Genomic DNA, 27,104 nt, shown 5'->3' with positions numbered 1-27,104 from the left:
ACCTAGCAAGAGGTTGGAGAGCATGGTTGAGATGCTGAGGGGTGAGAAGACAAAATTAGAGTCTCTACTCTTGTGTCGGGTTGCAGTTTTGTAGAACCGCACTGTAAATTCAGTCAGTGCTTCTGCCAACTTGGTGTTGTCCTCTGGAGTAGAATTAGTGCATGCGGCCCAGGGGTTAATGCGCAGTGGAGGGCACTTCTGGGGTGGGCAAGTGGTAGGCACTGCTGTTGTGGGGGTTGTGACAGGTTCTGCTGTGGTTGGTGCTCTCACAGCCATTTCTGTTGCATTTACACATTTTGGGAGTTCAAAGAAGTACTCATCATCAGTGTTCTGTGTATAAGCAGGAGTGGCAGCCTCTCCTTTTATTTCATTAGATGTATCATTCAGAGGAGTTGCTTCCTGTTTCGGATTTATACTCTCATCATCAACTTCATTCTCCTTATCCGAAGTTCTCTGTCAAGGAAGCAGAAGTTCACATGCTTTAAAGTAATACCACTTTCTTTAAAGACACTTAAAGGTTATTCTATTGACCTGCTGCAGTGGCCAAAGTGCTTTCGATTTCTCTCTGCCTCTTAACTACTATTTCTCAATGCCTATGAGCTTCTTTCTCTATTAAGGACTATCTCCTGAGAGTCAAAAAGTGTTGGGGTGCCTCTACCTGGATGAACCAGACAAAACACATACCTTGGGAAAGCCCTCCTATTGCAGCCATTCCAAGGCTCCAACTACTTGTTGCCTTAGCCATGTGGCTGTTGCTTTCAAAGTAGGGCATTTTTCTGCCTGAGGTGGAGGAGCAATTGGAGGGGAAAGGAGAGGGATGTTCTTGAAATTACATTCCAGGAACGAACTTTTCCATGCTGTTTCTCCTCAGAGTTATCTGTGAGAATTCTCAGTCGCCCAGGTGTGGTTATCTGGAAGCTGAGTCATGGCAACTGGATTTCTTTCTTATTAGGTTGAAACATTTCACTACTCATCCAAGTAGCTTCTTCAGTCTGAGGAAATTTGGTAGGAGATCCCTGAGATATCCTCCACCTTGGTTTCACTTCCTCCTGGTCTGAATAGGCTCGTTAGAAGGACAAAGGACTGGAGGTGAGGGATAATCGCACTTCTGGAGTCCTTCTTCACCCATTGTCATGGGTAGTTAAGAGTAGTCTTTCTGGTGTGTGAGGTTCTAATCTTTCCCTGGACTTATTTATTATGTTGCCCTTTCATCTGTCTGTCTGTCTCTACTCACAAGATACACAGTGGGGGATTGAACCCCAAACCTCTGCCTCTGCAGCAAGATACCTAAACCACTGGGCTGTCCAGTTAGCTACTCTCTGTTAAAACCAATAAATTAATGCCTTGTTCAAACTTGTTCAATGCATGACTGTGGGATTCAGGATCTTGTATTCTGAAAAAAGTAACGCTTCCAAGCCTTACACTCAGTTCTTTCCTGTCTTCTTTCACTTGTACCCAGCCACTCTCCTTCATCAGTTTTGTCCCGTGTGTTTCCTCCACCAGCTCTGTAGCTGAGGGAAACAACAGGATGGAGTAAATAATATCAATAACTGAAGTGAGTCTGGTGATGGAGCTTGGCCGAGGACCAGTCTACAGAACTGCACAAAGATGTCTGCAGTTCCATATTTGACCCACATATTGGAGATTCCAGTTCCTGGATTTTGATTTAAAGGAAGCCCATTTCTCAGCCTAATATGGATTGTCAGTTTTCCTTGGGAATGTGAAGATAAGTATTGATTTATATTGTTGGGTATTATCAATAAACGTTTCTCTTACAATCTGGTGCTGGACTGTGCTTATGCAGACAGTCCATAAACCAAATTGCATTTTCTACCAGTAATCTATTGCACAAGATTAGAAGTCCCGGTCAAGGAGCAGATGAAAGATTCAGCTAGCGCATGACGGGGAACACTGTTCATTGTGAGTTCCTGTCAACAATCGGATTTCAGCCTAGCCCAAATCTAATGCCTTGAAAAACAGGCACTGTCAAGGACTGAAGTGAGGTATGAGGCACACCTTGGAATTTCCAACCTCATATTAGCTGCACCAGGAGAGCGGTGGGACTTCACATTCACACTGCTGTTAGCCTTTCTCTAAGAAGCCCAGGGAAGCATATTTGCATCTCCTTACAAATTTTATCTTTACAACAGCCCTGTGACGTAAGGTAAGTTGCAAGATAATGACTGGAATAAGGACACCAAACATACATTGCATTAAAAAAACTTGTTACATTATGTATCACTTTCTATTCCTTTCCAATTCCTGTTTAAAAAGTAAGCAATTGACTTAATTTGGTGGTGGTGAAGATTCTCCCCCAAATACTCCTCAAAAGCATTTTTTTGTCTCCAAAAGAAAAGAATAATATAATCAGTTCTTTTGATGTTGTTGTGTCCTTGTACAATAATAAACAAAAATGGTTATTCATAATTCACACTCTCAAGGCAGCTAGAAGAATCCATATGCGGTAAAACATGTTGCAAATGCAACACCACATTTTAGCATGCAACTGTGCCTGCTACAGGACTGCAAGTAAAGCTTGTTTTGCTGCTTCCGTCACACTTTCAAGCCATCCCCCCACAAACTTTTTTTAGTCCAAGAGAAGGACCTCAATAAAGTCCTTTAAACAGCTGTGTTGTCAGTCTCCTGCAAGTTATGCTGTAGGGTACCACAGGGTACAATCCTATCCCTAACACTTTTTAATTGAGAGTGGTCCCTATGAGATTCAGGCCAGTGTCATCAACAGGTACTGTTTAGTGTCATCAGAGCACTATGTTTCTCTGTTGTATTGTTTATCTTCTGAACAGGTTCTAAACAATGCCTATATGCAGTGATGGGATAGGTGAGGACCAGTCTCAGTCTTGGTAAGGTGGGAGCCTGGTGCATGATCATTTCTTGGATCTGGAAGTTGCATATTTTGCCTATTCTAGATGGCGTTGCATGCCCACAGAAGGAGCGGGTTCATAGCTTTGAGGTGCTCCTTGATCCACCCTTGCCATTGGAAATACTGGTGTCTTCAAAGGTGAAGACTGCTTTCTATCAACTTGAGTGGTGCACTAGTTTCACCCATTCTTAGACAGTGATAACTCTTTTCTTTCCACCTGTTTTTGCATGTGATTTGTGCCTGAGTGATTAGTTGCCTTGAGGCTGGATCACTACACTGTGCTCTATATGGGGCTGTAAGGTAAAGGTAAAGGTTCCCCTTGACAATTTTTGTCCAGTCGCATTCGACTCAAGGGGGCGGTGCTCATCCCCATCTCCAAGCCATAGAGCCAGCGTTTTGTCCGAAGACAATCTTCCGTGGTCACATGGCCAGTGCGACTTAGACAGGGAATGCTGTTACCTTCCCACCGAGGTGGTCCCTATTTATCTACTCGCATTTGCATGCTTTCAAACCGCTAGGTTGGCGGGAGCTGGGACAAGCAACAGGAGCTCACTCCGTCACGTGGATTCGATCTTACGACTGCTGGTCTTCTGACCCTGCAGCACAGGCTTCTGCGGTTCAGCCCACAGCGCCACCACGTCCCTATATGGGGCTGTACTTACTGTCAATTCAGGAGCTGCATAAAATGCAGTGGTTAGGATGCTTAGTGAAAAGCTGTTGCATGCACATATTGCATCATATAGAGCCAGGTAGGCTCCATATGAACCTACCCGGCAGTTAAGATCTAGCCAGGGGGCCCTTTTGAAAGAGCCGTCCCTCAAGGAGGTAAGAGGGACGGCTTGTAGAGAAAGGGCCTTTTCGGCAGCTGCCCCCAGACTATGGAATGCCCTCCCAACTGAGATTCATCTGGCGCGAACGCTGATGACATTTCGTCACCGGGTCGAAACCTTCCTGTTCCAGAAGGCTTTTAATTGAAATAATATCAACTGTGGGTCCTGATGGCAAGTTTTAGAGTATCTATTTTAACTGCATTTTGATTGTTTTATCTTTTTATTGTATTTTCATTGTATTTTAATTGTTGTAAGCTGCCCAGAGTCCTTTAGGTAGAGTGGGCAGCATATAAGTTAAATAAATAAATACCTGTAAAATCATGCAGGAGGAATTGCACTACCTCTCTAATTGGTCCAAAGCAGAATTTAACTTAATTATAAAGCTTTGGTGCAATGTATCTAAGAATGTACCATTCACTGAGATCACCAGAGATTCTTCTAGTAGTGCCATTTGTAAGCAGAGATATATCTTATAGCAAGTTGAAGGGAAGCCTTCCTCACAGTGGCCCTCATATTGTGAAATGACCTTTCCTTAGACATGTCGTGGACAATAAAGAACTGTGTTATTATTCTCTTGGTCTTCTCTTGTAAACTGTGATCTTATCTTCTACTGTTAAAAGATCTCTTGTGAATGGTCTATAGATCATTTAAATATTACCACCACCTCAAATACATATATTTGTGAGGGGCAGCTGTGTTAGTTTGTTGAAGCAAAAACAACCATAGTGTCACGCCTGAAAAGCTTAACACCTTATTACCAGTTGTGGGCACAATAAACTTCCCCAGTATCCCCAAACATTTCTGCTACAACAAACTGGTTAGTCTTTAAGGTGCCACAAAACTAGTACATGAATAAGAACACACACATACACTCAGTTATGTTTGAATCAAGTAAATGAAATACTAAAAATACTTCCTATAGTCTACAGAGTTATTATAACGAGGTGCAGAAAAGCACCGTGAATAAAGTTCAGGAATGAAGGCACAGAGTAAATGATTCCTATCTCACATTCTCAGGCTTTGGTTGTCATAAAACTAACTGAAGATGGCACAGTATTCAGGGTTTAGCCTCAGGTATCAGGGCAGGAAATTGAAATCTGCCCCCAGTCACATCTAATTACATTGCTAGACTCGGAATTCAGGCATTCTGTAAAATGATAACCTAAAGAGTTGTAGAAACCATGTCCTGAATTTCAACCACTTGCTGAAAAGATGCATATGAACACTCTGTGTGTCTGACAGAAATTTAGGACATTGTTTCTGCAATTTTGCAAGTGATCATAATATAGAATGCCTGAACTGCAAGTCTGGGAATGCAGTTACATGTGAATGGGGGTCGACCGACCGACCGACCGACCGACCGACCGACCGACCGACCGACCGACCGACCGACCGACCGACCGACCTACCTACCTACCTACCTACCTACCTACCTACCTACCAACCAGAGGGACGTGGTGGCGCTGTGGGCTAAACCACAGAAGCCTGTGCTGCAGGGTCAGAAGACCAAGCAGTCGTAAGATCGAATCCACGTGACGGAGTGAGCGCCTGTCGCTTGTCCCAGCTCCCGCCAACCTAGCGGTTCGAAAGCATGCAAATGCAAGTAGATAAATAGGGACCACCTTGGAGGAAAGGTAACAGCGTTCCGTGTCTAAGTTGCACGGGCCGTGTGAACACAGAAGATTGTCTTCGGACAAACGCTGGCTCTATGGCTTGGAAATGGGGATGAGCACCGCCCCCTAGAGTCGAACACGACTGGACAAACATTATCAAGGGGAACCTTTACCTTTACCTTTACCTTTACCTTTACCTTTACCTTTACCTTTACCTTTACCTTTACCTTTACCTACCTGCCTGCCTGCCTGCCTGCCTGCCTGCCTGCCTGCCTGCCTGCCTGCCTGCCTGCCTGCCTGCCTGCCTGCCTGCCTGCCTGCCTGCCTGCCTGCCTGCCTGTCTGTCTGTCTGTCTGTCTGTCTGTCTGTCTGTCTGTCTATCTATCTATCTATCTATCTATCTATCTATCTATCTATCTATCTATCGAGAGTCAGACAGACAGACCATGAAAAAGAGCAGAGGGATCAGATTTTTGTTGTCAGCAGCTTGCCCCCATTCATAGGGGATGCCGGAATTCCAGGGAGTTTGGGAACTATAAAACTGTACATTCAATTTTTCTACTAACCCTAAGCCTGAACACAAGACTGGCCCAACTGCTAACACTCAATACACTGGAATTCTCATAGGGGAAGAAAATGCATATTCACTGCAAGTTATTTTTTAAATCATGGTCCACAAGGACTAAATTTGATAATTACTAAAATATTTTTATGTTAAACACCCCCATCCCATAATTTTTGGTCCCAGAAAAAGGGCAAAGGAGTGAATTTCCATTCTAATTTGGATTTTCAAACCATAGAGAAGCGCAGTTTGGGCTTGTGAAGCTTCCAGGTGTCTGGATCTGAGTGAGATCTTTCCATTCTCCTAGTGCCTTCAAAAGGAAGAGGAGTTCCAGCCACTTTTGTTTGGTCATCTTCCTCACCCTTGATTTAAAATGTTATGGAAAAATAAATCCCAGTTAGCAAGTTTCATGACAATGCAGGGATTGGAACTTAGGTCTCCTGGGTCCTAGTCTGTTATTATGACCACTACATGAAATTGCTTTTATTGTAGACAAGCACTAGAAGGAATACATTTGTGCAAATTTCCTAAAATAAATATATAATGAATTGTAACTGAACACATAGACATTTATAAACTGGTAATTAGTTACCTCTAGACTGGGCCACTGGAATGTGCTCTGTGCGGGCTCTCCTCAGAAGCTGTATATAATGTAAAACACAGTGGCTACAATATCCCGCTGTGTAAATTCTACACTAGCATTGAAGGAAATACACCTATCTGCCTATTCATCACACATCTGAGTAGAAGGTTTTGTTGTTTAACACCCTGATTAGCTTGGGGCCAGATTGTCCGAGTGGGTGTTTCCTTCTTTACAGACTATCCCAGTCATTAGGGTTGTTGGGAGAGGAGTCTTCTATTTGTGCAGGTCCTGGTGGAGATACATCATTTATGGCAGGGGTCCCCAACCTTTTCACCCCGTGGACCAGCTGGAGAAGGCGGGGCACCCCCGTGCTGTGTGCATGCGTGAACAAGCACACACTCTCTCTCGCACAAACAAGCACACGCTCGTGCGCATGCGCAAACAGCAGTGTGGTGCTTATCTGGGTGCGCTTGCACTCGGGTGCACGCGCAAATGGCGGTGCGGCACTCACACAGGCATGCTGGAATGCACGTGCATGCGCGAGTCAGCTGTGTGGGGGTGAGTGCATGCAGGGGCGGGGCAGGAGGTCTGTCTCTGCGGCCTGGTCCGGCTCAGGCCACAGACCGACACCAGGCCGCGGACCGGGGATTGGGGACCTCTGATTTATGGTACCTTGAAGGTGGGTCTTCTTTATGGTGGCCCCCTATTGGGGAACAACCATCAGTGATATATGAGGGCACCTAAAGTGCCAGGTTAGTAAAAAGGCATCTGTTCATGCAGGCATCTCCTGGATTGTTAATACTGGCTTTATTTTACTGTACTTTAGATATCTGGCATGTTCTATTGTTTTCATTGTATTGGCTTTATCTTGCAAACAACTTTTTAAAATCTTTTCTATGGATAGGTTGTCAACATTATCAATGTCAGCATCAAAACCTAAAACAAACATATACTCCATACAGTTCATAACTGAGCAACACAGCAAAACTTAACAGACAGACATTTCTAAAACTCTAAATCAGATTAATTGCTCCTGGTTGGCATTCTCTGGCCAAAAGATGGCCAAGCAAGGCAAACATGAAAAAAAAATTAAATGTGGTTTTTTGGATCCAAAGCAAAGGCAAATTAATGAATTCCTGTTTTCATTGAGTTCTTCATCGTACCTTAAAGAAGTCCAGGAATTCCCCCCATGCTCTCTTAAAGGAATTCCAAATTCCTGCTTCGTCCTTGGTGTTGGCATTTATTCTCCCAGGATCTTGAGGGAGAGATGGAGTCCCAGCTACTCTTAGTTTGCCATCTGCCACCTCCTTGATGCAAAAAGGCACAGAAAAACAAATCCCCATTAGTAAATCTACGCATTTTTATTTTTCACAGCCAACACATATACTGAATTTAAGTTACGTGTTGGTTCTCTAAAGGAAATAGTTAATTGAAAAGATGTGTTTGTAGCCTAGTGGCAGAATAATGTAATGGCTTTTGGTATCCAAAATTACTCCTATCATCCTCAAAAGCACCCTTTGTTTTGCCACTCATCATCACTAACTTGATGCAAGAGACTGTGAAGAAACAAATTCTCAACAGATAACTGAATACTTCTTATTACATGGAAATTGTGTCAAAGGCTCCAACTATGTGTTATGGAAAGCTCTTCATTAGAAATAGGGACTCCCTAAATGCTGTCAGACAGCTGACTGTCACAGACATTTTCCCATAGCTTGCAGATTAGGTTTTGTTTTTTGGGGTTTTTTGGGTGGGTGGGGGGTTGGTGGTTGGTCACCAGAACTTCAATGACAGATATTTATGTATTTATTTATGTATTTATTTATGTATTTATTTATGTATTTATTTATTTTATACCCCGCCTATCTGGCCCACCGGACCACTCTAGGTGGCTTCCAAATATAAATCAAATAATAAAACATAGACAAATACATAATAATCAAACAAGAACAGCAGTAAAAATAATAAGGAACAGTAAGAAAAAATCAAGAGTTGGCTGGAGGGAAGGCCTGAATAAACAGCCATGTTTTTAATTGGGTTTTAAAGGTGCCCAGCGTGGGGGCTGCGCGAATCGCCGGAGGGAGATTGTTCCAGAGGCGAGGAGCCACCGCTGAGAAGGCCCGGTTTCGTGTCTTCTCCTTCCGGGCCTCTCCCGGTGTCAGGCTCCTCAGCCTCACCTCCTGACTCGTGCGGGTGATCTGGGTAGACCTTGGTGGTAGGAAGCGTTCTGCCAAATATCGAGGTCCTAAACCGTTTAGGGCCTTATAAGTAAGCATTCAAACTTTGAAGTTGACACGGAAACAGATGGGCAGCCAATGCAATGCGGCCAGCGTTGGAGAGATGTGTTGATATTTTCTCACTCCTGTAAGGAGCCTGGCCGCTGCATTCTGCACCACCTGAAGTTTCCGTGTCAACCTCAAAGGCAGCCCCACATAGAGTGCGTTACAGTGATCTAATCTTGAGATTACGAGCGCATGCACCAAGGTAGTGAGTGCCCCCATGTCGAGATAGGGTCGCAGCCGGGCAATCCGCCAAAGATGGAAAAATGCGGTGCGGACTACCGACGCCACCTGAGTTTCCATGGTGAGCGTCGGGTCCAAATATATGCCTAGGCTGCGGACCCCACTCTTCGCGGTCAAGGTGCCCCTCCAAATGTGAGAGAGCCACCCAAGCCACCTACCACGGGGGCACCCACCCTCAGAACTTCCGTCTTATCCGGGTTCAGCCTCAGCCCGTTCTCCTGCATCCATTCCAGTACGGCCCGCAGGCAACGCTGAAGGGAAAGGACAGCATCACCTGCAGTTGGTGAAAAGGAGATGTAGAGCTGGGTGTCATCGGCATATTGATGACACAAAGCCCCACATCCCCTAATCACCCCGCCCAGCGGCCTCATATAGATGTTAAACAGCATTGGGGAGATAATCGACCCCTGTGGAACCCCACAATTGAGACTCCACGGGGCCAAGATGCTCTCCCCAAGCTGAACTCTCTGGGGACGGTCCCCCAAGAAGGAACGGAGCCAGGCAAGTGCCGAGCCACCAATTCCCAACTTGGAGAGCCTCCCCAGGAGGATACCGTGGTCGACGGTATCAAAGGCAGCCGAGATGTCAAGGAGGACCAGCAGGGAGATTTTGCCTCTGTCGGCCTCCCTCAACAGGTCATCGTACAGGGCGACCAATGCTGTCTCAGTAGTGTGGCGCGGCCTGAAGCCCGACTGAAATGGATCCAGGGCATCTGTTTCATCCAGGTGAGCCTGAAGCTGATCGCCCACCACCCTCTCAACCACTTTGCTCATGAAACAAACATTGGCGATGGGCCTATAATTGCTAATTTCATCTGCCGCCGAACTAGGTTTCTTTCTTATGGGCCTAATGAGTGTCTCCTTGAGGGTGGATGGAAATCTACCCTCAAGGAAAGACTCATTTATTATTACAGTGGCCCATTCTGTTGTTATCGGCCTGGCTGCTTTGATTAGCCAGGCCGGGCAAGGGTCCAAGGAGGAGGTGGTGGCTCGGCAGCGGTCAAGCACCCTGGAGACAGAATCAGGTGTTACAGGCTGAAAAGAGTCGAAAGTCACCTGGCAAGACGGAGCGCTGGACATCACTGCTCGACTCACTGTTTTTAAAAATGGAGAGAGCTCCCGGCGGATGGCGTCCACTTTAGATTTTAAAAAGGCTGCAAACTGGTCAGGGGAAAAACTAGGGGGAGGCCTATCACCTGAACCAGTTCCGGATAGGTCGCGCACTATACGGAATAACTCCGCCTGCTGGTTGGACGCTTCGCTTATCCAGTTAGCGAAGAATGATCTACATGCAGCATTTACCTTAGTCAGGTAAAGGTTATTTGCGACCCTGACAGCTATCCAATTGTAATCCGTCGGGTTCTTCCTCCACCTACGCTCTAGCCTTCTCTTATGTCACTTCAGAGCTCGGAGCTCCTGGTTAAACCAGGGCACAGGCCGAGCTCTGAGCCGGAGAGGGCGTTTAGGTGTGATTGTGTCTATAGCCCTAGTGGCAGCAATGGACCAGCTGTCAACCAGAGCCTCAACAGGAGCGCCAGCCAGGTCAGCCGAAACACCTCTCATGACCTCCTGGAATCCAACAGGATCCAGTAGCCTTCGAGGTCGGACCACAGAAATAGGTCCTTGCTCCCTGCGAGGGAGGAGTGCCACTGAGAGGTTGCATTTTATTAGGTGGTGATCTGACCATGACAAGGGGACCGACATGAGGTCAGTCACCACCAGACCACACTCGCTCCAATTGGTGGAAAAAACAGGTCTAACGTATGGCCACCCACGTGGGTGGGGCCGATGACATGTTGGGACATGTTCAAGGAAGCCATGGTTTCCAAGAACTCAAGAGCTGGCCCTGTGGTCTCTGCCCCCGCGTGCACGTTGAAATCACCCAAGACCAAAAGCCTTGGGGATCCCAACAATGCCGCGGAGACAAAGTCGGCCAGCTCCGGTAGGGAAGTTGCTGGGTCGCAGGGAGCGCGGTAACCCAGCAAAATCCCAATACCATCCCTAGCCCCTATCGACACGTGGAGTGCCTCTAGATCGGGCTTTACCACCGAGGAGCGCCTAGTAACCTCTAAGTTGGATTTGTAGGCAATGGCTACTCCCCCCCCACCCCTCCAGTCTACCCTGGTGCTGGACAGCATAACCGGGTGGGCAGATGAGAGCCAGGGGAGGACCTCCCTCCCCATTAATCCACGTTATGCATGCCAGGTCTGCATCCTCCTCCAGGATAAGATTGTAAATCACCTGGGGTTTGTTGGCTACAGACCTGGCATTCAACAGTACCAGATTTAGAGTGGAGGGCTGGCTGAACTGGCTACCTCGATATTGGGGGTTGGTCACAGTCCCAGAATGAACAGCTTTCAAACATCTGTTCATCGTTCTACTGACACGAGTAGGGACTGTGCCAACACCATATCTCCCTCTACCTGTGATCACAGGGATGTTAAAAGACCCCCTGCTGGGCGAACAGGCCTTCCACTCCATATCCAAGAGGAAGAAAAAGAAAAAGAAAAATAGAGACCAATTAACTTGAATTAATAAACCAAACAAACTTAGATACAAGCAGGTACATAAATCAAATATATATAATAGAACAGGAGAATTACAAAAAATAAAATAGAAATCCCAAATTTACAAACCCCCTGTGTAACATTAAAATAAATTATTGAGAAATCACATACTAAAGCCCCACATATAAATCTGATCCTCCCTCCTCCTCCACACAACCTTGTCCATTCAACAATATCTGTTTCGATGTTATTTTGAATATTGGTGTTAAAGATGATGTTGAAGGAGGTGATGTATTACTCGTGGAGGTGAGCCAAGTTGTTACAGACACTGGCCCTTCCCGCCCCTTGTGTGGGGGCAGAGCGTCTTTGCAGATGGTCCAAGAAAGGGAGAGTGAGTGAAGCAGTCTTAGAAAAAGTCCCGTCCCCTGGAGTTCCAACATGGCGACCAGCCAGCCAGGGAGCGGGACAAACAACTCACTCTCACTCACCGACACCCAATATTCCCCCCCACAGCCTTCCACACTTAAGCCTTCACTCCCCCTAAGCCAGGTGGCTGATGTTGGGAGGGGTGAGACAATCAGGAGTAGCAGGGCCTAGTCCTGGAAATCGGAGGGAGATAGAGCCAAACTCCGGATGGCAGTTGGCAACAGCCCAGCCACAGTTCTTACTGTCTCTCACCCAGTGAGATTGTGGCAGGCTGAAGATCTTCCGCTCCCCCAAAGACAGGAATGCTGGTCCGGTGGGGCCCTGAAGACACCTTCGGCTTAAAAGCCTTCACTCCCCCTAAGCCAGGTGGCTGATTTTGGGAGGGGTGAGACAATCAGGAGTAGCAGGGCCTAGTCCTGGAAAACGGAGGGAGATAGAGCCAAACTCCGGATGGCAGTTGGCAACAGCCCAGCCACAGTTCTTACTGATACGATTGCAGGGATAACGATCTCACCAGAGTCATGTCTCTGGAACATTAATGTGATTCTAACTTGAACAATGTACTATCTAACATATAGTTTGACTCAAACCAAAGTTGTGTTTCAAGCTGCAGGAGCTTGGAGTTCCCATATCATCATTGTTATTGTTGGCCTTAATGAGTTGTCTGGGAGTTCTTATATTTCCTGTTCTTCATTTTCACCATTACAAAGGGGAAGAAGTGTTCTAGGCTCTTTCATTTCTTTGATGCAAGGGTTGTAGCAAAACAAACCTTCACCAGGTAATGCTATAAAAAGTGCTGTGTTACCTTAAATACTAACACGGATTACTGCATGAGCTTTCATGGACTATAGTTTATTGTACCCAATAGATATGACACAGGTGGTTTCAGCTCTATGAAACTTGTTGGCTTTTAACTGAACTAACAGGGCTCTTGTTGGTTTGCTCCAGTTAGACTAACATGGTTGCCCTCTGGAAACTGTTAAGTAAACCCCAGAACACCTGCTGCCTGAAATGGATCAATGTAATTTCCTACTTAAACAGAAATGGTTTTCTAGCTCCCAAACCAATACATAATTCAGCAGGTGATGACGGTTAACAAGTAACAATGTGTTATGTATCAGTTAGTAAAGTGAAGTCCTCCATGTACCCATTACTGTATAATCCGTATTATCAGCCAAATTTTTCTGAAGAAGCCCAGTTCTTTTATCATCTGCCAACCCCTTGTTGCAAGGGAATATGGGAACAGAAGTACAAACAGTCAGGTAAATGATATTTTGCTGGCCCAAAGTATTTTGTGGTCTGAAGGAAAAAAAGATGGTGTTCTCCTTTCCTAATCCCTATTTGGAAACTGAGTAGCTGATATCTGAACATATATTCAGTGTTGGCAGTGGATCACATCTGAGGCAGAAGGCTAACCAAAAAATTAAAGTTCAAGGCAGAAGAAGAGTCTAACCCCCAAGCACCAAACCATTATTTTGAAGCCCATATTTTTCATTGCAATTAGAGGATCTATTTTGTAGATAACAGACCAATTAATTTTTCATCCAAATCAACCTCTTGCCAATTAATTAACCTATTAATTACTCACTCAAACTATTCCAAATTAATTGTTCATGTAATTTGCACCAGTTTCCTACTAGATTCTATTCTAACTCAATTATCCTTCAATTATCACCATTCAATAAACCCCAGCTAACATGGCCAATGTTAAAGGCTTATAGGGGTTGTGTTCTAGAAGGTGAAGGCAAAAGTTTTTCCTCAGTCTGTTTCCAGGCAGTGAATGTTGGTCAAGATGGTGGTTTCTCTCCTGCCTGTAGTCCAAATGTGGTTTGAACTGAGAGGGGGGAGGTAGTATGAAGCACACAGGGCTTGCACAAGGAATCAGATGAGTTTCATGGCCATTCCCTGATCAGCTGCCTGATACTGCCATGTTTTAGACCTCAGAGCTCTTTTCAAGGCGGTGGTAGCATGAGAAACAAACATAGGGCAGTGCCTGTAAGGGGTAAAGTTCATTTGGGGGATCCTGCAAGAGATATTTGGCATTAGTAGACCCTGAAACATATTTGTTATAAATTACTTTCTGTGGATTTTGCTGCTGCAACTATTCAAATAAGCATGCTAAGGCTGGATGATGAAGATGAAGATGATGAAGAAAAGAACTCTGAGCAACTCAGAAGTACATTTCTTTCAAGAAATCAAGGAGACTTGGACTGGACATGTGGGCAAATTTACCTGGTTCGGGAAGGGGAGTTTGCTGCCTGGTTTCTGTCTGAGTCCACATCTACTTCAGGTATAAGACAAGGACAGGCTACTATAAATTAATGCCTTCAGAACCATAATTAGCCATTTTGGCACCAAAGGGGATCAGCCTGTTTCCCACCCATCTGCTGTGAGGCATGGGCACAAGCCCCTATGAACAAGGAGGAGAAGGAGGAGAAGAATGTGTGTCCCACCAAAAGAAGGGGAACATTTCTGCTTTTCAAGAAAACGAAACTGAATAGGCTCAGGAGGTATTGCTATCTGTTTTCCTAACACTCATCATTAGATTCACATCTAAATTTTGGTGCCCCGAGGCAAAGCCCTAGATGCTCCACCCTAGTTACAGCTCTGCATGTTTTTAGTCTGAATGTCCAAGAACAACATGAATTCAACCTTCCAACAACAGAGGACCATCATCTCGTTGAACTAACTCCAGTTTCTCCAAGCTGCTGAATGCCCACACCAGGTTTGGTTCTAGATGTGCCTACTTTTGGCCCCAGTCTTCTGCTGTGACCTGCAGTCTTTCTATATGTCATAGATATAAAGTTGTTTATCATCGCCTGTAAGACGTATTCAGTCATCACCACAAGCAACCGGACTATAATGCATCTCAGTGGGAGCATCTGGGGACGGGGGCTAGTAGGCTATAAACACCTGATACTCACCCATGAAAAACTTGGTATCCCAGTAGTGGCCAGGCATAGGAGGATCAACCAGGTCTTCATGGTGGCAATGAGCCTGCCAGACAAAGGCAGATGGGTTTAATCCTTTGATTTGTTTTCCCCACAGAAGACAAACACACCTGTTCTCTCTCCAGCCTTCCTTCTTTTGAGGCACTCTCAAAAACAGTTCCTCAGTGGAGGAATTCTGAAAAATATCTACTCCAGCAAAGTTGCTTTCTCCTTCTCCCCAACAACGTCCTTGCCCTCCCTTTCTGGTTGTCTGCAAATTTGTCTCTCCCATTTTTCGCAATCTCTGATCACATGGGCTAAGGAAAACATTCGTTTCACTCTCTTTAGGGGAATTCCATTTCCCCAGCTCTGCTGCCAAAAGGAAATCATTAGAATATGTGATGAAATAAGAAAACCATCAGGAGGGAGGGGAGGGGGAAGCATAAGAAATCCCATAGTGAAAGGAGGATAAGAAATCAAGCAGTTACCGTCTCTGTATGGAGCTGGCCCAACAATAGTAACTGTTGTGACACACCTTATCTAGAGATGGTTTCAGAGAATGGAGCATAGAGGAGGGAAGAGGGGAGGCTTTAGAGCGCATTGGCTGACTCCAGACGGTGGGTAGTTAAAATTTAAGAATGATTGATTCCTCATTAGCTGAGAGAATTCCCGTAAATCATGGTGTTTTTAAATGGACACGGGTCACTCTAGAGAACATGCCAGAAAGAGAAAGAAAGCTCATATTGGCAAACAAAGTTTTTATTTGAACTGAAGACTTTCTAATGGTAATTGTTCAAACAGAGAGCTGCTTTACATGCTACAGACTTTTGACAATGAAATGAATCCCACAATATAACAGTGTGAAAATCAGAAATAGGTAGTCTTGCACCATGATCCTACAAGGGTGTATTTCATTGTGTGTGTATATATGTGTATCTGTCCTGGAAGGAAGCATGAAAATCTGTTTAAGAACAAACAGGCTATATATATATTTTATTAATGGTTGTAAATTGTGCTGGAGATGGAATCTGTCATGCTACCTTCCAGGACAGATTCCATCTCCAGCACAATTTACAACCATTAATAAAATCACATAATCCAATAATAATAAAAACAACATTAAGATGGAGTGAGTAAAATAACTGGGGAAAAACTTGCAGCAGCAAATTTAAAAAAAAGGAGTAAAATAGACAAATTAGTTGCAATACCACAAATGATTCAAAACCTGTTTTAAGAGTCTGGCTAAAAGCTAATAGGGAGGAAGCTTTCCCTGGGGGAGACTATTCCAGAAGGACGGGGCCATCACCGAAGAAGTCCTGGTACTCAGAAACTGCCATCAATTACAACTCTGTGTGTGTGTGTGTGTGTGTGTGTGTGTGTGTGTGTGTGCGTGCGTGCGTGCGTGCGCATGTAGTAAAATGTAATAATATAACCCTAATCATCAAAATGAAGAGATAGGGGAACTGCCTTTTTCTTCCTCCTCCCCCTGCTGTTTCTCTCACTACCACTGTGTAAGGAGGTATGGGATGTAAGTAGTGCAATCTGTCTGCAAACAACTGAACATTGTGCTTTGAAATGCATTTTGTGTGTAAGCAGAATTGCCAAGGAAATCCAGCACAGTCACATCTGACTTCAGAAAAGGGAACTTAAAAAAAAAACAAAGAAAAAAGAAAAAAAAGAGCTTTGAAAGGATTTTAAAAGGGGAAGTGAACTGTTTCTTAAAACCAGAGTAATAGAAGTTGAGCTAGAACATATACTGCAGGTCAAGAAAGATTAGAGCGGAGAAACATTACTCTTCAAAGCATCATGACTGGGAGATTCTGGGAGCTGTAGTAAAAAAAAAAGTAAATTTCCAAGCTTTGGGAAAGCTATTTCTAAGACCAAGAGATCATCAAGATGGCTAACAAAGAACACCATGGAAGCTATTGAACAAAACAGGTTTTCTTCAAAAACTGGATGTGTTGTCCATATGTGAAGAAAAGGGAGCATAAATGTACCCCAAATAAATGCAATGAATGCGAGCAAAATGTTATATAAAAAAGGTGCATGCGGGTTTGTTTTGCCTGTTTTCTGCTTGTACTACTGAGGACTACAACTGCTGTGCAATTGGGAAAATTATTATTTCTGAAACTTTTTTTGCCTATCGCTAAACTATAGCACTAAACAGATGCCACACTGATTCAAATGCTTAGTATGTCCTGTTGATTCATCACTATTTCACTTGTAAAACATTTAAAAAAATAAGAAGGAATTTGAATGCTGGTGAAAGGAATGGGTAAGGTAATGATCATGGCAGAGAAAGGTGAGAGAGCCCGTAGGGCTATGTGACATGTGGGATAATTAGACATCTCTCTGTGAATTACAATAGCAATTTATTGTGATCCAGCACAGCATTCTGTGTCATATGCCTCAGAAGCTCGAAGTCAGCTAGGGAAGCAGTTGCACCACTGGATGCAAGTGAGGTAAAAGAGGTCAAGGTAATTGCAGACAAGATGAATGAATTATTTGCACGTGTCTTTACTACCAAATGCATAAAACATGTGCCAGCACTTGAGCTGAATTTTTAGTAAGGGAGTCTGGGGCTGAGGTAGTTCTGGCGAAAGGTGAAGTTCAGGACTTAATTGTCTGGGTCCTAATTGTATCTACAAATTCTTAAGGAAATGAAACATAAAACAGCTGATCTTCTAATAATAGTATTCGACATATAATTGCCTCTAAGACTGGCCTCTGGGTCAGAGGATTGGAACCAGGCCAAATACAGGGAATTACAGCCTGGTTATCTCAATGTCTAACCAACCCCCTAAAGTTACACACAGAAGTGACAAATATTTAGCAGACACATTGTTAGGTACCATCAAGTGACTTCCAACTCAAGGTGACCCGATGAATGAGCAACCTTCCTGTCTTCAACTGCCCTCCTCAGCTCTTGTACACTCAAGCCTGTGGCTTCTGTTAGGAAGTCAGTTCATCTTGTATGATTTACTAGTGGTATAATTAACCACTAGTGAATAATCTGTCCTGACACATGTTATTTACTTGGCTTGGAAACAATGTCTTCCCATACTGTTATTACTGAATGCACCCAGAGGTTTGTCTCATCTACTTTTCCCACTATATCCAGTTTTAGTGGCTTGTTCAGCATTTTCTCAAGCCTGCAGACCTGAATGGCAGTACAGTATTATTGAATCAAAGTACCTCAGTTTTGTGCTCACTTGATTTATTTCACATCCCTTTGTAAATATCATCACTGTGACTTTTGACATGATGCCCACATTTCAATCAAGATGAAGTGTCTCCACGCTCTCAGTCCTATTATGAACACATGCTACTGTGGCTTGTTTGCTTAATTTGTGATTTATGTACCTTAGTAGTTGACTGAATAGCATAGTTCAAAGCAGTAATTTAGAACCTCTGAATATTTGGACTTCAACTCCCAGAAAGCCCACTCAGCAATAGCCAATAGTACAGGATTGTGAGAGCTGAGGTCCAAAATATCAGTGAGGTCAAGATGCCAATCCAGGAATCATTTATTCTTCTTTGACATTTTTAAATCTTTCTGATTGATAATACCTCTCCCAGATGCAATGGGTTATCTTGTAATATATGTAGGAAGCAAGCGTCAGAGCTTTTTCATGTGCAGGACTGTTGTTCTCAATCTTTGGGTTAAGCCAAAGATTCACTCCAGTAAATCAATTGCCTTAACAAAAGGATGTAGACAGAGGCACATCTGTCAGACAATCCACATCATAGGAAGTTCTGAGGAGTCTTGGCAAGTATTGACTTCATCAGTTGTTTCTCATAAATGCAACTGGCAGTGCACAAATAATTTATAGCTGTCCCCATGCCTTTCCCCAGAATCCGGCCACTTCCAATCACTTATCTAGGGCCCTTGAGACACTGCCATTGCTTTTTGCTTGAAACTTCTGAGTTGTTGCCTTTCTCTTGGGCAAGTGACCACAACATCTAGCAGGTTTTCTTAATTCCCTGAGGCCTCATCATCAGAATTGCCATTTACTGTCCTTTGCTGTATGAGTGCTGTTGGCTAGGCTGTTGACTTCCCCTTGTGCATTAGCTTGCTCCAGCTATGTGAGGTTACGTTGCTCCTCTGAAAATAATTCAACAAGGTGAGGCATTACATATTCTGAGTCACCTCACTTGTCTTTATTTCAATTACGAATCTTGAGAGAAAGAGAAAAGAAGGTAGCCAAAGTTCTAGATTTTATGGAATACTCAATATCCATTTTTATTTTGGATTGCAGCCCAGAAAGAGTATAATCAACGGAAGGAGCAACTCTCCTCTTGCCTTTTTAAAATTTCCTTCTCAGTCCTGATGGTTCCGGTACCCGTAAGAAGAGTGCATGATTTTGGTATTTGTTAAAAAATAATAATAATAGGTTAGGTATTGTTATTTTCCAATATGTCATTATTCATTATTTTCCCAGTAAGGCATTAGTAATGCACTGATATTACTTCTTAGTAACTATTATAATATACAAAAATATACTTAAGAGATAAGAAAATGTCAGGAATTGGGGGGAAATCCCCCCATGACTCTCCAAGAAGTATATTTCAGATGTCAATGTTATTTGCCAGAAGAAAAAGCAATAATGTTACTAATCGCTATACTGCATTCTGTAAACATAATACAATTTCACCCTGGTTACTCCAAAAGCTAAGGGATTACCCATAACATTGTTACATACTTGTAACACATTACCTTCAAGCTCTGCCCACCAATCAACACAAGGCAGCACTAATAAGGAGAGAGAAAACATTACACAGTTTCCTATTTTCTCTTCTAACTCTTCCTTAAGCCATTTCTCTATGTGTTTTCTTGGTTCACCATTTCTTTTCCCAGCAATTCCTTCTTTTGGGCTTTTCAGACAATTGGTTCCTGCTTGAGATGCTGTCACATTTTCCTCCCTTTCTGATCAAGAGCTTACTGATGTATTCGCGAAAGCTTTCACGGACGGGATCTAATGGTTGTTGTGGGTTTTTTGGGCTCTTTGGCCGTGTTCTGAAGGTTGTTCTTCCTGACGTTTCGCCAGTCTCTGTGGCCGGCATCTTCAGAGGACAGCTTATTGATGCTTCCTCTCTTGTGATTTTAAAACATCTACTCCTGTTTTCTTCCATAAAATAAAATAAAATAAAAATTCTGCATTTTTTTATCCCCACCACAACACTTATGCTTCTTTTATTATACAGATCATCCAGGATCCAGGCAATTACCCCCTTTAAAAGCTAGTTATGTGAATGCATGCGCATGCACAGTTTGCTGATATTTTGCTTGGAAGCCTTTGCCTTACCTTTCAAATTTATTTAATATTTATTAATTTATATTTTAATTCTCAGTCATTTAGTCCTCAATTCTCCAAATATGGGGTCAAGAATTAGGATGCTATCTAAACTTACAAACTGTATAAACAGAAGTCCTGCCCAAGAATTTGAAAAAAAGTGGGAAAATTATTTTATTTAAACAAATAAAAGGGGTGCAGAAATAATGCTGTAAAATACATGTAAAAAGCAAGGCAGATGTTAGAAGAGTAAAAATGTGGATTTAGAATAAGATACAACTTAGGATGAGCAGAGCATATATTTCAAAAGGTTAAGTAAATTTAAAGTATAGAATAGTATTTTTATTATAAAATGTTGAGTATAAGTCATGTATAAAAATGTCAGGTGTTCTTGATATGCCAGAATTGTAGGTAAATGTACTTGTTTTCATTCTTCTTCTTCTTTCTATCTCTTAATTAAAAAGAAAAATGTAGGATGTTGGGATCTTGTGGTTAAAAATTCCCAGCAATGGTCAAGGGGCTCACCCAAACAGTAGTACTGTCTCCAATTACAGTATTCTGGGGTTATTTTGGATCATTGTGGTAATGTTTGTAGCAGATTGGAACAAGCCATCCTAGTGCAGGCATCCACACATGGGGAAGGTATTTGTTGCTGGAGGTACTGGGATGTAATGAGTAGTCCCACTACTGACTGTCCATGCACATCCACTGCTCTCACTTTAAAAAAACAGATTGTCTTCCCCTTTTATAGATGCTTTCTCTTCCCTCCCCTCCTGGAAAGGGTACGGGGCAGTGGAGATGACAAGCAGAAAAATGCCCATCTGGGAATATCAGCCACTACCAACAATGTGTGTAGATCAGCATGAAACAATGTAGTACTAGGGAAAACATGGGCAGATCCTGCACTGGAGAGTGTCTGAGTTAAAGGAGAACAAAAGTCCTCCACCAACAGGCAGTGTTAAAAAACAACAACAGCAACACCAAAACAACCCTGAAAGGGTGCTTTTGTTTTGTTTTGTTTTTGCAGTTCTTTGACTCTACCGATACTAGTTCCGACCCCAGGTTGTGCTGACACAGACGTTCAGTACCAGTATCAAGGGTGCAAGGCGAGCTGAACTAATGCTCAGAGGAACATGGCTGAAAAGTATGCACATGGGCAAACATCCTTGTTGAGAGGATACCTTTTCACAGTATGAAGTGGAGCAGAGGAGGAAAACTAACCCAGGACAACATCAGCCTACCTATGGCAAGCAGTGCGTGGTATGGACAAGGCACTCTGTCTCCTTTGGCTGTGCAGATGGATAAGAACTGGAGGCGCGGAATACCCAGAGGTGCATGGCTTATGTATGTGGGAAAGGATAGAGCTACCAAAAGCTGAGCAATGGTACCATTGCTGCTCAGGTCATGACCTTTAATAGATTATTAAAGGCCTTTAATGGTCTTTAACAGATGACCAACGGGCAGAAATTCAACAGGCAGAGCTTTGCACATCACTGCCACTTCATTCATGGAGGCAGGTATAATATATGTGTGGAGTACGTTAGGTAAACAAACACAGAAGATTCAGAACCTTTTGCAATCATGGCCTCTCTGAGTCACCTTCCGAATTGTACAAAGCTGCCTCAATAACACAACCCAGCCTTGGTTCAGGAATGTCTTCAAGAAGCAATCACATGTTTGCTACAAATCCTCTGGGGCTTATTACGACATTCTTAAGGTTGCAGCATTTCTGTTACCACGAGAGCTTTGTGTTGATCAAACAGATGACTGGCCTGGTTGGGTGTAGACGGGTGGAAAGATTCTGGCCAGCCTTTTAACTGCGCTAGCTTCCATGAGATGCAGAAAGTGATGAATTCTGTTTTACGACCAATGCTTCTTACTAGAACTGGACTCGTCTCACTTTAATAACTGAGATGTCAAGATATGAACAAATGGCAATGCAGACTAAGATGTCTACGACTGGGGGCAAAACAGCCTTTAATTCCTAACTATACATTATTTCTTGTCCATCTCAACATTTTTTTTTCCCACCCAGGAGATTAAATTCCATGAAGGTGTTTTGGGAGAAATGTGCAGGCATGTATGAAAGGCACCATATAGGTGAACATAAAGCTTGTTACCTGCCTGGAATAAAAGAGGAATATATTAGTCAGAGTTCTTGGAACTCTCAACAAATCTCACTTCAACATTGCACTTACCCTTTCTTCACTCTTGCCATTGCAGCAAATTATTTATTGAACTTCCCCCTAGCTGATCCAGAAATATAGTACATGCATTCCTGCTTCCCTTCATTTAGACACTTCCTTCTGAGACCAGTCAGCATCCTTTATGAACACCAGCAACAGACCGCCATTATGAACACTGGCCAGTATCCTGTTTGCAATCATGGTGCATAATTCTGCACCAGTGTAGCACTCCGCAAGTTCTCTATCTTGCTGTTACGCAAGTTGGAAATTGCCCTGTGGCAGCTCATGAGGCTTATGCTTTTGCAAGGAGGCACTAGATACCCCCTTACATAAGCTCAGGGCAGTCGCATGCATGGAGCTGGCAAGAGGAATCTGGACCTTAAAAACAATGGAAAAGGCCAGGTTTGTAGCGTGACATGTAATCTCTGGGTCCTACACATTTCAGATGCATTTGAGTAAAAGCAAGGTCCATTAGGACAAACCCTGCCTTCCCCTTGACACTGGGCACCCCTGATTTTGTTAAGAAGATCTTCACAGGGTGGGTGGTGATATGCAACATACTACACTGGACACAAAGACTCACTGCACCCTCCTCACCACAAATCCCAGAAATCCATAGGCATTTGCTTCTGATGCACATGTGTGTGTGCATGCATGTGTGTGTGCACGTGTGTGTTTGTGTGTGCATGCTATCAAGTCAATTCTGATTTATGGCAACCCTTTCCAGGTTTTCCCAGGTAGAAAATCCTCAGAAGTGGTTTGCCATTCCCTTCTTCTGGGGGGGCATCTTGGGACTGTGCAGCGTGCCCAAGGCTGGCTCTTCTGGGATGCACGGGGGGGGGGGAACTGAACACAGTGGGGAATTGAACTCTGATACACTAGCCCCATCTAAACAGCAACCATTCTGCAGGAGATGTTGCATTTTGATTGACTGATTAATGTTTAATAGCTTCCGATTCTCTTGAGCACAACCACGTGTGGGGCAAATCATACACATGTGTATAGTAGCACATTTACAATGGAATAAGAAACAACAAGAGGAGAATGTTGAATGTTGGTGTAGCAGATGAGACGTATATGCATATTTGTATATGTTTTGCAGCCTCAGGGAGCAAAAGTACAGGAGACAGTGATTGTAGATGACGTAAAATGGCTATCTGTTTTCTGTGAAAACTCCTCACTTAACCTTAGGCTAAATGACAATTGGAATGATACATATACTGTTTAACATTCCTTTACATTCTTCATAACACTCAACCAGCACATGGCGATTTAACACTCCTGGCAAAATTCCATGACCGAGGTCATGATTGGGGAACAGGCCGAGGCCTCTCTATTGCAAAAGGCATTGCACAGAATGATATGATGAGAAACAATATGCATCACAAGACAGAATATAAAGTGGTAGCAGGCATGAAATAAATCAGAGGAGATGGCTTGACAAGAACTCACTGGGAAGGACATTCAGGGACCCTGTTGTGAAAACCAGTTCTCGTGAATGACCAGCTCTCCACCCTAGAACAAAATGCCTTGTTAATAAGCAGCATGGGCATGCATAAGATTGCTAACAATGTTTCTGAAGCACTGAAAGCACGACTTTGCACCATTCATGAAGGAGGTGTGCTTAGTCTGAGGACGTGGATTTCATTCATGAAAATTTGCTATTTGTTTAAAACATGTTTAGTGGTCCAATAAAATGTACCACCCTCTTGCATTTGTGTAATCTTAAGGACCATGTGGCCTTTTCTTTGTTCTTTCTGAAGGCATAAATAACTATTTATTTATTTATTTATTTATTTATTTATTTATTTATTTATTTATTTATTTATTTATTAAATTTATACCCCGCCCCTCTAGACCATGTCTACTCGGGGCGGCAATTTCTTCACACTTAATGGTTTCAGAACTTAAAAATATTACTTTTTGGACTATAGCTCCCAGAATCCTGTACTGGCATTGGAGATTCTGGGCTCTATACTCCCCAAAAGTAACTTTTCCAAGTTCTGGTTCTTTTTATCCAATGTTAATGTAATGTTGACCACAGGGTCATAAGGTCATAGTACAATGAACAACTGATTGTAGTTTTTTTGGTGTTTTGTATTGTGGACTTCTGTTCTGCTTCACCTGTGTTTTGGGGGGTGTTTTTTGCATGCCAATATTTCAAGGCAGCTACTAGGCAGCAGCAGTAGCTGAGGTTGACACTGGCGTAGGAGGCAATGATGGTGACACTCAAGCTAACTTTTGTTAACATTGTGCAGAAAGGGGCAACGATAAACCCCAGAGAGCTTTCCTTACCTTGAAAACAGTATGATGTATCAAAATGAAAATGAAACAAACCCAAATGAAACAAGAAATAGTGCTGGAAGATGAGATTCCCAAGTCAGAAATCACGCAGTCAGCTACTGGGGAAGAGCAAAGGACAAGTACTAAGAGCTCTGTCACTAATGACGCAACTAGATTAAAGCTGAAAGAAAGTCTAATCACTGACCTGCATGGAAGTGAAAGTCTGAGGCTGTACAACACATAAAATTGGAACATGGAATTTGAGAAATATGGATCAAGGTAAAGTGGAAACCATAAAACAAGAAATGGAACATGTAAGCATCACAGTGCTTGGTGTCAATAAAATAAAGTGGACTGGACTGGGATATTTTCAGGTAGACAACTACAGAGTGTTCTATTATGGAAATGATAAGCTCAGAAGAAATTGAGTAGTTCTAAGACTGAGGCAAGATGTAACACAGGCAGTTAGGGGCTATAATGAAAAGTCTGATCAAATAATATCAATCAGACTTTGTGGAAAGCCACTCAACACAACCATTGTTCAACTCTACACTCCAACTACCAATGGTAAATAAGGTGAAATTGAAAGGTTTTATGCAAGCATCAAGAGGGACGTGGTGGCGCTGCGGGCTAAACCGCAGAAGCCTGTGCTGCAGGGTCAGAAGACCAAGAAGTCGTAAGATTGAATCCATGCGACGGAGTGAGCACCCATCGCTTGTCCCAGTTCCCGCCAACCTAGCGGTTCGAAAGCATGCAAATGCAAGTAGATAAATAGGGACCACCTCGGTGGGAAGGTAACAGCGTTCTGTATCTAAGTCGCACTGGCCATGTGACCACGGAAGATTATCTTCGGACAAAAACGCTGGCTCTATGGCTTGGAAACGGGGATGAACACCGCCCCCTAGAGTCGAACACGACTGGACAAAAATTGTCAAGGGGAACCTTTACCTTTACCTTTATGCAAGCTTCAAAGAGGAAATTAATCACACATCAAAATAAGATATGCTTACAATCAGAGGGAAAAAATAATAATAATATCCACTTCCTCAGACACTTCCTTGTATCTGTGTAAGCTGGGGTTTCTTGGAGCTCTATTCAAAACCAATAAAGGTTTACAAGCTTTGCTTTTAGTTTATTATTTAATTAACTAACTCAGCTATTTTGACTGCTGGTCTTCACCTTGCAGCACAGAGGCTTCTGCGGTTTAACCTGCAGTGCCACCACATCCCACTTAGTGGCTTAGTAGGAACTGTTAATTGTTAAGTGAAACAGTAGCTCTTTTCTGTTAACTTCCCCATCTCCAATCTGGCTTAACCATGATTCTGGAGCCAGCCCTGTCTTTGGAACAGGGATATCGGCTGTGTCCAGATCGCTGTTCAACCAACTTAGACTGATAGACCCCTACCTAGATGGTGAGTCCTTGCCAATGTTGGTGCATGAGCTGGTGATTTCCAAGATTGACTACTGTAATGCACCCTAAATGGGGCTGCTTTTGAGGCCGATGTGGAGCTTTGGTCGCTCCAGAATATGGTGGCCAGACTGGTGTCAGATGTAAAAAGTTTGACCTCATCTCTCCAGTTTGGGCCCACCTTCACTGGCTTCCTGTTGCTTTCCAGACCAGGTTCAAGGTATTCACAGTTTAGGGCCTCACTGTTTGTCAGAGTATCTTTCCCTAAGAGCATCAGCCCATGTACCACTCGCTCCTCACAGGATTCACTTCTTTGGGTTGCCCTGAGAGGAAAGGCAACGATGGTTGCTAAGACCCTCCGTTGTGTCTTCTTCTCTTTGGATTAAACTCCTAAAGATACAAGTACGTCAGGCCTCCTCCCTTTCATCCTTTAAGAGGATGCTAAAGATGGTCTTCTTTCAAGAGCAAAAAGGGACATCCAGCCTAAGGTTTAGTTTCCTGTTTCTGTCAATTTTGGGGTTTCAAAATTATTGTTTCTTTTCTCTCTCTCTCTCTTTTTTAATATTTAATGTTAGAGTGGTGTGGTTGGATTTGTTGTTTTTTTGTCTGCTGTAAACTGCTTAAGAGTATTGCTCTGCACTAAATCAGCAGTATATAAATTTATAAAATAAAGAAATATTCTTATGTCATAACCTCTGATGGTTAATCCACTAGGCATAACCATGAATATACCATAAACTCCAGGTGATCCAAGCCAGGGCACATCAGTGGCTTGGTAGAACAGGACTCACAAAGTCCTGGGTCTTGTCTTTCTGAGTGGCAGGGACTATGCGCCATCATCTGCTAATCTTCCCCATTTTCTCCGAGTTTAGCTGCAATGCCCCGTCAAAGAGTACTGTTACCAGCTCTCTCGATTCTAACGCCAAGTATCTGCGGTGGTTGTGGCCTCGAATGGGCAATGCAGAGTCAATAACTTTACAATTGACCTGCTCCTCATTTGTTGACACCGACTAAAGGGATATCTACGGAGAGTGTCCTGACGATGTGTGATATACATCCACTACGCGGCGTCTCATCCGG

General features: G+C 43.4%; 1 protein-coding gene across 5 annotated transcripts in view; it reads right to left on the bottom strand.

The window, feature by feature from the left end:
- SERPING1 (serpin family G member 1) overlaps positions 1 to 27,104 on the bottom strand; it is a 41,956-nt gene that overhangs the window by 14,626 nt on the left and 226 nt on the right. Inside the window, exons 1-6 of one of the 5 annotated variants that reach the window (XM_078383523.1) lie at positions 24,822 to 27,041; positions 23,786 to 23,848; positions 14,848 to 14,920; positions 7,633 to 7,776; positions 6,120 to 6,248; positions 3 to 453 (exon numbers count right to left, since the gene is read on the bottom strand). In XM_078383523.1, the coding sequence (XP_078239649.1) occupies positions 3 to 453; positions 6,120 to 6,248; positions 7,633 to 7,776; positions 14,848 to 14,920; positions 23,786 to 23,848; positions 24,822 to 24,871 (910 nt within the window). In that variant the 5' untranslated portion in view covers positions 24,872 to 27,041. Of the gene's footprint in view, positions 1 to 2; positions 454 to 6,119; positions 6,249 to 7,632; positions 7,777 to 14,847; positions 14,921 to 15,341; positions 23,217 to 23,785; positions 23,849 to 24,821; positions 27,042 to 27,104 lie in introns of those variants that run through there. The other 4 variants (XM_020792280.3, XM_078383524.1, XM_078383525.1 and 1 more) reach the window with 4 other exon arrangements.

This window comes from Pogona vitticeps, chromosome 1, assembly GCF_051106095.1.
Source record: "Pogona vitticeps strain Pit_001003342236 chromosome 1, PviZW2.1, whole genome shotgun sequence".
In the NCBI taxonomy this organism is placed as follows: Eukaryota; Metazoa; Chordata; class Lepidosauria; order Squamata; family Agamidae; genus Pogona; species Pogona vitticeps.
Note: the sequence above shows the minus strand (reverse complement) of the source record. Positions and strands in the feature narration are given on the sequence as shown.